General features: G+C 40.6%; 1 protein-coding gene across 4 annotated transcripts; it reads left to right on the forward strand.

Moving 5' to 3' along the window:
* The first annotated feature begins 349 nt into the window (after positions 1-349).
* LOC147884185 (Glycosyltransferase family 29 (sialyltransferase) family protein) lies at positions 350-6,482 on the forward strand. Of its 4 annotated transcripts, none has more exons than XM_087398369.1 (12): positions 350-754; positions 853-932; positions 1,314-1,400; positions 1,545-1,622; positions 1,794-1,894; positions 4,382-4,574; positions 4,698-4,788; positions 4,909-4,973; positions 5,115-5,269; positions 5,349-5,430; positions 5,644-5,753; positions 5,944-6,482. In XM_087398369.1, exons 1-12 carry the CDS (start codon positions 664-666, stop codon positions 6,155-6,157), a joined length of 1,347 nt encoding a protein of 448 aa, XP_087254495.1. In that variant the 5' UTR covers positions 350-663; the 3' UTR covers positions 6,158-6,482. The 4 variants fall into 4 exon arrangements, with proteins under 4 accessions (XP_087254495.1, XP_087254498.1, XP_087254497.1 ...); XM_087398372.1 differs by having other exon boundaries at positions 866-932; XM_087398371.1 differs by having other exon boundaries at positions 866-932; positions 1,314-1,396.
* Positions 6,483-10,231: the final 3,749 nt, after the last annotated feature.

The following is a 10,231-nucleotide window of genomic DNA, read 5'->3' on the forward strand; positions in this document are numbered from 1 at the left end:
CTATTTTAGCCGCCCCCCCCCCCCCTCTCTCTCTCTCTCTCTCTCTCTCTCTGTCTCCCTCATCACTATCAATTCATCATCTCCGCCCTCTTTCGCTATTTGGATCTCGGGCAGGCCTTATGAATGATTTGTTATCATTCACCTTGTTTGAATTCTTGTCAAATGGGGGGGACAATGAAACACACTTTTGTTCGTTGTGGTTGCTCAAGAACACACAATTTTTGTTCAATGACATGGACACATTTTTGTTTCAATGACGTGTATACATTTTTTGTTGTTCAATTACATGTACACACACAGTCCAATGTTGACACAACTGCTCGAATCTACCATCAAAAAGGATCTAAGCTCAGCTTGAGAAACCCAATTGTGCAAGAGTGTTTGCCGCTGTCTTTTGGTTGCCTTTAATCAAACTAAACTCATCTTTCTTCCAAAAATTCGTGATCAAACAATTCTTGTTCAGCTCTTGTTACTCTCTTTGCTTTCCTTCATTTTGCCTTCACATCACGCTTCACTCCATTGTGTGGAATTGGAATTGGCCTGAGAGAGACGATGGTTTGATTTCCACCACCTTTGTCCTGTTAGTCCCAGCATAGTTTTGCTGTTTTCTCAGTTCCATTAGGTGGCTTTCACTCAATGCTCTCTTCTTTCGGGAGCTGAGTCATGAAGCTACTGCGAATGTCCCTGGTCGTGGTGGTGGGCGTTTCGGTTTGGTTGGCCGCCTCCCTTATCTACATCGTCGCCATCTCTGGGGGTAAGTCGCATTGGAAGCTTTAATTCTCAGCATGGAATTCAATTTGGTTGCTCCGAACGATCGTGAGCCTCCTTAGGACTAACTTCATGGACCTACAGGATATTTTTCTAGTGACTACGCTGCTCCCGCAGATAGGTTGGCTTTAAAAGTCCTCCAGCAAACATTTCAGCAATGCGTAGTGAGTATCAATCTTTGCTTGCCTTATATGGTGCTCCCACATCTTATGCTTTTGGTGCGATCATTTTTCATTTTGATCGCATGCTTTACACCTAAAATCATTACGGTGAAAATCTTGGTTAGAGAGGTACAGGATAGAAGGTGGACAGATTGAGAGCGGACAAGATATAAGGTAGTCCTACGTTAGGATGTTCCAGGGTCAAGGATGCTACTAAGGGTTCTCTCACGCTAAGAAAACCGTCACTGGGCAGTGACTGACTGTTACACTGTTGTTACATTGAATAGTAGAACCCTTCATCTTGTCTTCCTAATAAACATGGTGTTTTAACATGTTTTATCAATGCACATTTGTGATTTTACAGTAATAATTATTTTTTTGCAGAATTCGAATGGCTTTGGATTGCAAGCAGAGTTCAAAGGTTCTTGCCATTTGTCCATGAAATTTCCAAGCGACACTGTGCCAAAGTGGGTATGTTAGATTTTTGTCTTGCTTTTCTGTCCTCATTTACTTACAGGGTGGTTAGCATGCAAAATAAGTTTTTTGCTCTTCCCTGCATGCTGCCATTTGTCTTGCTTGCTTGCTTGATAAGTTTCCAATGAATTAATGTGACAGAAAAATCCAAAATCTGGACAGCTGGAAGGCTTGTCATATGATTTCAACCTTTGTGAAACCTTGACCTTATGGGAACAGGTAATGTTACTTGGCTTCCTCAAAAGTCCTGATGAGAACTTCTCCTATTGCTACCCACACTTAAACGTGTTTCTAAAGGAAGCCACAATTTTGGTGTATGTTTTAATGTTTTTGACAGTTGACAAGGGCATGCAAATCTTGTCCAATGTTTTCAGGTTTTCTCCTTTTCAGGTTCGGAATACTAGCACGATATTAACGAGGGAGTACATTGATGCACTACCTACTGGCTGGCAAGAGTATGCATGGAAGAGAATCAACAAGGGAATTCTTCTGTATGGATTCATACCTGTTGCTGCTATGTTGTAAATCTTTTTGTATTGAAAGATTTTAAATGGGCGTTCTGTTATCTTTGAGTCTGACTAAGTGGGGGTTCTTCATTGACTTTGTTCCATGCTTTTATTGCTGAAAATGGACGACTTTCCTTGCTGCATGGTAGATTTTCTTGATCGGTGGCTCTATTACTTGCGATGGCTCTATCTACCTCCTCTTTTCCCATGACTACATCAAAGAAATTCTCAGGGACTGGTTTCCTATATGGCAAACACAGATGCAACCCATCTTGATGAGGGAACGATTATGGGAAATTATTTTGAGAGACGAGAATGCCCCTTAAGCACTAAATAAGGAGTTTAAGACCTGGAAGCAATGAAATCAGCATGCCCTTGCCATTATTGGTCTTGGACTTGCTGATTCCAACTTTGGGAAACTCGAATGTATCTTGGTAATATAATCACCAATTTCAAGGTCTTTGTAAAGCTGAAGATTTATTTAACTTAAAATGTCTGAATCTGATGAGCTCAGTGATCATCTAGCCGCTATGTATTCCATCATCAATCAACTCAATAGTCTTAAGAGTGAGCCTAATGATGAGGATGAGATGGCAGTCTTGATCAAGACCATGAAAGATGTACCTCGTTTTCAGTTTCCTCTGGAAGTGCTTCGCATTGACTAAATTCGAAGATATGGTGGCACTAATTTTGGAGGACTGAATGAATAAAGAAAATAAAACTAGGAGCATTGACGATACAAATAGTGCATTCACATCTTCCAAATGGAAAGCTAGAAAGAAGATCCGACGTCGCTATTGCAAGAGGTTCAGACACAAGGAATCATTAAAAAGGAGAAAGAACAACAAGAATACCCTTGCCAATTTGGTTGGAGAGGAAGGATTTGAAGGAAAAGAAGTAGAGGAAATCATTGTTACGACAGCCTAAGTCCGCCTCAATGATGAGTTTCATGAAGATTGGGTTTTTTGAGTTATCTTTTGTGTGCTTTTGTCAATAACGGTACTCTACCCAAGTAGTCCCCCAAAATGAGATGCAATTATTGTGTGTGTGTTTGTGTTTATGGCTTGTTTCTAATAAAAGGCTCCATGCTCACTTTTAGCCCATGTTCATCAAACTCATCATAAAGCAGCAAGCAGGCCCACTTGACTCTCTCTCCGACAGGTACCATCAACCTTTAGTGGGGCATTCTTGGCACGCAGATGGAGAGTAGCATGGAGGCCATGAAAGCCACTTTGAAGATTTCAGGGTGGGTTGACACCCGGCCACTTAGGGTTGCACCAACGCAGACAGTGGACATCATCTTGGGTGCATGCTGGTGGCATCAGTTTGAGTTTTATCCGAAGTACTTTCACAAAGGCTTGGAACTCACCATTCGACGACATGGTTCAAAGTTCAATGCATGGCTTTCGGATATTCTTCCCCGACTTTGATTTCAGCAGTTTAGATGTCTCAGGAAATTTGACGGGGTGGAGAAGCCTATGTGGTGTATGTCAATCTAGCCACACTGACTACAGCCACGACCCTCCAGCAGCAGGAGCCTCATTACAGCAATACCAGGATATATTCCTCACATCAACTCTCAACGACAATAAATTGGAAGCAAGCCAGTCCCTAGATTTCTAGACAAACAAACATCACAGAAGAACAATGTACTTCAACCTATCCAGTCGTGGGAAGGAACTCCAGAAGATCAGGCTGGACTAATACACAAAGCACAGAACAATATTGGCTCAATTGGAGACTGTTGTAAAATTCAGCAATTAGCAAGTATCATCTCTGCGCTTTTTGTCCTGTTGTTCATCTGTTGACTTCTCTACTGCTGGAGCTTCTCCTACTGCTGTCTGCTGTGGGGCTGCCAGAAGGAAGAATGCCATGGTTTGCAAATGCCCATGACAGGCTTGGTTTCAATTTATTGTTGTTGATGGATATTTGTATGCATCTTCTTGGGACTATAACGCCCACTATGCTTTATTAGGATACTGTTTTACATTACTTGTGACTTCTATTTTCCCTTGGTGGTGGCATGAAGCACATTGTTTCATTAAAAACTGGATTGTTAGCCCCAAGCCTCCGGGAGCTATGCTGCTTAGGTGCAATGCCTGAAGTAGGGATGCACCCCAGTTATGCTATTTTGTGCTTGCTTCCTTTTGGAGCTTTACATGCAGATATTTATGATGTTATTTTACTTTAGCTATTGGAATATGTCATCTCTTTGGAAAGTCCTGAATTGATTTCTGGCTTATCAAATACAAAACATACTGTGGATGTGCTTTTCATCCATCAGCACACCTGGAAAAATTAATCTGTCAAAGATTAATAAAGATCAAATTTTTGTTGGCTAAAATCAGGGCTTTTTGTAAATACCTCTTTTTCTTTCTGGATCAAGTGAGGCGTTGAAATTATGCTTCCGTTGAGCTTGATTCTCAAAGCATGATACTTACGTAAGATGGGCCCACTGTTCATGAATTGCAGCAACAATTGCAAGAATAAGAGCTTGTGTGAAGAGAAGCTGTCACTAGTGCTACCGCAAACTCCACCTTTCTTCCCTCGCCAGTATGGCAGGTGCGCCATCGTTGGTAACTCTGGTGATCTTTTGAAGATGCATCTTGGGGAAAAGATAGATCAATATGATGCTGTGGTGCGTAATAATGGTGCACCTGTAGAGGTGAGACTGCTTTCATATCCTTGTGTATGTCATTGATATTGGAACTCGTTTGTAGATGCCATTTTTGTTCCCTTTAAGATCTCTTTGTGTGCTTTGTGGTCTAATAAAAATTTTCCGTGCCAGAATTACACAGAATATGTGGGCAGAAAAACCACATTCCGTCTGCTTAACCGGGGCTCAGCAAAAGCTTTAGACAAAGTTGCTGCATTGGATGGTATCCAGAGTTGTTAATTGCAGTCCTCTGTCTAAATTTGGCTTAGATATCCCAAGACTTTGTTCTTTTAAAATTTATGCACAATACATCTGACCATCTGTTTTTTTTTCTTGCAAGCAGGTACTGGAAAGGAAGCACTGATTATAAAGACAACTATTCATGATATCATGAACAGGATGATCAAAGTAAAGGACCTATTCCTCAAAAGACATTTAGATTTTTGGACAGCAAGCTGTTTTTCTTGCTTACTGTTCTTTCCTAGAAGTTTTAGAAGCCTAGTTGAAGACAGGGATGTCTAATCACTTGATTTGTTCATTTAAGGGCAGGAAGTGCCAATACAAAATCCAGTTTACTTAATGCTAGCGATGCCACTTGGCTCTTCTGCCAAAGGCACTGGTCTAAAAGCTGTTGAGTTTGCTCTTTCGGTCTGTGAAACTGTGGATATATATGGCTTCACTGTGGATCCTGGTTACACTGAGTGGTAAGTTTATTACAACGGATCAATTCAGTCTAGAGTGTAAATCCTAAATAGTTTGATATATGATTCTGTTGGCTACCAGGACTCGTTATTTCTCAGAATCTCGGGGTGGCCACACCCCACTACAAGGAAGAGCATACTACCAAATGATGGAGTGTTTGGGGGTAGGAGCTTCTTCCTTACCTTTTTCTTCTCCCCTATTCTTTTAAAGCGAAAGGTAAGACATTCAAAGAAATAGAGTGTAAACCTGAGTTTTTCCTCACTCTTCCTTGTTCTATTGCTCTTTCTGTAGAATGAAAAAGAATTGAGGCTTTTTTCACCCTACATGCAAGGTACTCTTTGAATTGAATGATTCTAGGGGGAAAGTTGTCTTGCAGCTAATCACAATCCATTCACCTATGCGGGAGGCTAGTGGACACATGGCTCGAGATGTCCCAGAGAAGGCCATTTTAGATGCTGCAAGAGTTGCTGCTGAGCGCATACAGGGGTACTCTCTTAGACGAATTGTATGCTTAATGCAACTTAGTATTATGAGTGTAGAATTTGAAGTTGTAGCAGTTGAGAGAGAACATGCGTTCCCTCTTTCAACGTGGCTCTTTCTTCAAGGTTGATATTTGTGAGTATGGTTTTCCAGGTAGTTACAAAGACGAAAGGTTGAAAAGTTTCTATGCCTGCAGGAAAGTCTCTGGCAGTGGAGACCCCTTAAGTTCGTGTGCCATATGGTCAAAAAGAGACAGCAAGTTGTGGAAGCCTAGTTTCCAAAGGGAGGTTGCAAAACAGCATTATCTTTCTGTTGATGGTGTGACACTGTATCCATTAGAGGAGGGCAACTCGAAAGAACTTCTTTGTATCAAGTCTAGTGAATATTCCAGTCACACTAGTTCTGCGTAAAATTGCTCGTCATTGTTAACAGAAAATCATGCTTCCAATGTTATCTGGTTTCAAGGAAATGTAATGTAGCAGAATTGGGTGAAGTCTCTCCTGTGCATTCATCATTGGCCAGTTCATCCCTTTCACCCACTCTAAATTATGATGTTTGGACAACAGCAAGTGGCTTCCTGTTTTTTTGGGGGAATAACCTTGATTACTGAATTGTACCATGGGGTGTCCTACTGTTTTTTCTGTCAGGTCATCTTTTCACATGGTCATTGTTAAGGTTTGAATGGTCTTTAACAGTTTTGGACTCTCAATGTGGCACTTTGATGTGTGCAAATCCATTGCAATGAATGTTCGGCTGCATGTCCTATCTGCAGTGAATGTTTGCTTTATGATCCATCAACATTGGCAGTCGGCTCAGCCTCAAGTATGGTTTGTTTCAACTCTTATGGTTGTTGAAAGTCATTAGTATAGTGAACACTTTTTCTGCTTTGTGGCAAATCAATATCCTCTTTTAAAGGACCACCTGCTTGGTTTCATGCCCAAAAAGGAAGGTGTGGTCATCTTTCCTTTTTGACCTGATTTATTTCCAGGAAGGTAAGGTGTGAATAGAAATACTTTTGAATGTCAGTGCACGAGCACAAGAGAGAGAAGGGGGGGCACGAGCACAAGAGAGAGAAGGGAATCGGAATGGCTGAGAGAGAAAGAGGGAGGTCTCAAGCCATAAGTGATAAGGAGTTGATACAAGGGGATGAAAAAAACCAATTTTGGATTGAAAGACTTAGTGTGTCGAAGTGGGGTTTAGGAAAAAACCAGTTTTGGATTGAAAGACTTAGTGTGTCGAAGTGGGGTTTAGGAAAATAATCTAGAGGAAGAGAACACCCCTACCATAGATGGTGACCTCTTGAAGGTAGACAATTTAGAGCTAAACTCACTTGGATCCAATTATAAACCTATCATGTGGAGGTAAAACCTTTAATAGGCCCCACTAATTTTCTTTCCTTTATATTCGAGACAACTTTTTGGAATTGGTTTTTGCCCTCAAAGGGAGAGGGAAATTTGTATGGATGAGGGTGTTGAGCACATTGCCATGTGAGCTCCTTTGGCTAGACCAAATGGTTACCTTTTGGATTACAAAAAGCCCTTGTCAAACAAAACCACCATTTGCTAGCTCAAGATGAGGAAGGAGAAAAGAAGAAAGGGAAAATGTGGAAGCAATGGGAGGCTAGGAGGAGAAGGAAGGTCAAGCAAAGAGCGGAAAGAAGTGAAAGGAGTGGGAAGCAACTTGACAAGGGGGGGAGAAGAGTTGTATTTCATGGAAACAACCATAGTGCTATGAAAAGCCAAAATAGGGGAGGTGTCTTGGTTGAGGCCTATGTGGGCACATATCCAACCCCAAGGGATTGGCGAGTCATGCAGCAAAGAAAGGGCAATGATGGAAATAGGCGCAACCAAAAAATTGATTGGGATGGCCTCACAAATGAGCTACAAGGGGATGGTAGGAGCGGTGGCAAGAACAATAGGGTGTTGCAAGGGACCCAATCCAAGAAAATGCATTGGAAGCTTGAAATTGAGCAAGAGAGTCAAAAACAGGCTGTACAAGGAGCAAAATAGAGGGGAGGGCCCAAGTGCAAAGGAAAAGTGTTGCTAAATGGCAACAAGTTTATGGGATTACATATAGGAAATTTTTAATAAGTTGTTTCCACATGCAAGAATTTCAATCTTGTGGTAGTCCTTGAGGTTGTGAAAATGTGACATTAAAAAGTTGGAAAAATCTTTTAAATTTATTCATAATCCAAGACTTTCGTATCTTTGTGCAACTTATTGTTTTAAAAATTGAGCTTTCTTAAAGCTGGCTTATATTTTTGTAGCATAGGAGTTTGACTTTTATAGGTGTTTGTAAGGCATGGCTAATATCGGTCATGAACATATAGAAGTTGTCCTTCAAATCAATGCTACTATGGAGAAAACTCTCAAGCAAAAGCATGAATTTATGTAGCGTATTCTTTTGGTAATACAACTTACCCCCAAGTAAAAAAAGATCATGGAATTTCCAAGTTCATTTCAATGTTCGCATTAGAAACCTTAATGGGACTTAGGAAATCCATGGATGCTTAAGAATTTTCATGCTCTACTCACGAGGTTGTCAACATGTAGACAACCTCTATATTTGCAAGTGGAATTGTTGCTTTGCATTAGAAACTCCACCATAGGATTGCATGCCAATAGATGCCCACGACATTAGAAATTCCACCTTAGGATTAAATGCCAATATCTAAGAAAGTGTGAATGCTTGTGAGTACTGCATTTGGATTTTGGCAATGTTGGAAGGCATAAATTTTGTTCACTAGAGTTTCGATAGTGATAACCTATAATTCTTGTCTCTTGCTGGCCTTCTTACACGATTATCAATTTTGTAATTTTGTTCTTGTATGGACTCCAGCTTGTTGCCTTGTGACATTGTTATAGATTGTTTTGAAATCACTTACTCTCTCTTGTCACTATCTGACATTTTCCACACGATTGCTTCATCAACTAATTGAGTAATTAATAAGGTTCACTTCTTTGCTACACTTCATGTCAAAGGTCAGTACAATCAATTCATCCTAATATTAAACAATGTCAGTCAATCTCTTGTGTAAGAGTCAAAAACAGTGTGTTAGATTGGCACCCTATTAATGTAAAGCATGTAGTATTGATGCCTTGTGCCAAATACATGTTTGGAATGTTTTCTCAATTAATGTAGATATGACATCTCTTTTTCTATTACAAGATGTAATGTAGATATGACTTCTCTTTTTCTATTACAAGAATTTATCAAGATGTATCCTTACTTCTTGGGCCATGTTGTAAGCAAAATAAAAGCACAAAATTTGGTGAACAAAATAATACAACAATCCATTTGCACTTCTTGTCAGTGCAAATTTCCATATGTTTGAGTATATCAAGTCAAGAATTTGTTTTGATCTTATTGTTTATATGTCAAAACTGGCTCCTCCTTGCCTTCCAAGGCAACATGCTTCACAAACTTTTTCTAAAAATTGAGAAAAGATTGGTAAAAAAGGAGGATGAGCAGGGTGATGGGCGATGAGCTAGTAGGTAGAGTGGGATCCTGTGTCTTGTCCAACATATTTGGTCATGTCAATTTTGATATAGCTCAAAAATTAGAATATTGTTTTGAATATTATTGAAGTTGATGGCCATGTCCTCCCTAGTTGCCTAGCCATCTTCCACATGAGAATCCGCTCCCTCATCTTCTAGATCTCTGTCCCCTGGCTCTAACCCTAGCTGCTATAGCAAGCCTTTTGAGCCTCGGCTATAAATAATAAGGTAGGGATGATAAATGTAGTAATCCATCAAGGAAGCTCTTTGAGAACTCTGATTATGACCAAGGCAACATGGGCCCTATGCTACCTCTAAAGCCGCTTTGAGTTGGTCTTGCCACACCTCTGGATAGCTGCTCGTCTCCTCTATCTTGCAGCAGTCCCTAAGTATGGCAATGCACGAAGCTGCTCCTCAAGATGTTGGAGGACCCAACGCTAAGCCCCCATGGCCCAAAATATGGACTTACGAAAGCTGCTTTGTATTTATGGTTGAATCATCAAGATTGAACAGTTGACATCCTTTAGAGTGGCAGTTTTAGTTTCATAATGGCAACGTGCTATGGATGAAGACAACTCTCTGAGCTATGCATTTCATAAAAGATCTGAGGCCTTGAAAGAGTGATATGTGGTGGCATCTCTGAATTGGCCCCATTTAGAGCATCCCCCCCTAGAAAGGAGGTAAAGTAAATGTCTTTGCTTTCGCATTTAGGGGTACAAGATCAAGAGGCTTATATGCTTGGTCACTGCATGTGTATTAGCTGGGCACAATGGGACAATGGACCCACCCGATCCACTACTTGGAATGAGTTTTGTGAGGCTTTCACAGAACAGATCCTCATGGAGCCAGATGACTTTGACAATGTTCGAAAGCTTGAAAGAGGTATTGGGGTTCCTTTATTCAAGAGTCAAGGAGTTTACAGCTAAATTCCTTGAGTTTTCCAATAGACTCTTCTCCATCTTTTCTTTGTATGTATGTATATAATCT

This window comes from Dipteris shenzhenensis, chromosome 27, assembly GCF_047967505.1.
Source record: "Dipteris shenzhenensis isolate YYH24624 ecotype China chromosome 27, Dip_SZ_1.0, whole genome shotgun sequence".
NCBI classification, from domain to species: Eukaryota; Viridiplantae; Streptophyta; class Polypodiopsida; order Gleicheniales; family Dipteridaceae; genus Dipteris; species Dipteris shenzhenensis.

Coding starts and splice junctions, on each gene's coding strand:
- LOC147884185 (XM_087398369.1), top strand. CDS start 664: ATGAAGCTACTGCGAATGTCCCTGGTCGTGGTGGTGGGCGTTTCGGTT. Junction 755..852: donor CATCGTCGCCATCTCTGGGG/GTAAGTCGCATT, acceptor ATGGACCTACAG/GATATTTTTCTAGTGACTAC. Junction 1,401..1,544: donor GCGACACTGTGCCAAAGTGG/GTATGTTAGATT, acceptor TTAATGTGACAG/AAAAATCCAAAATCTGGACA.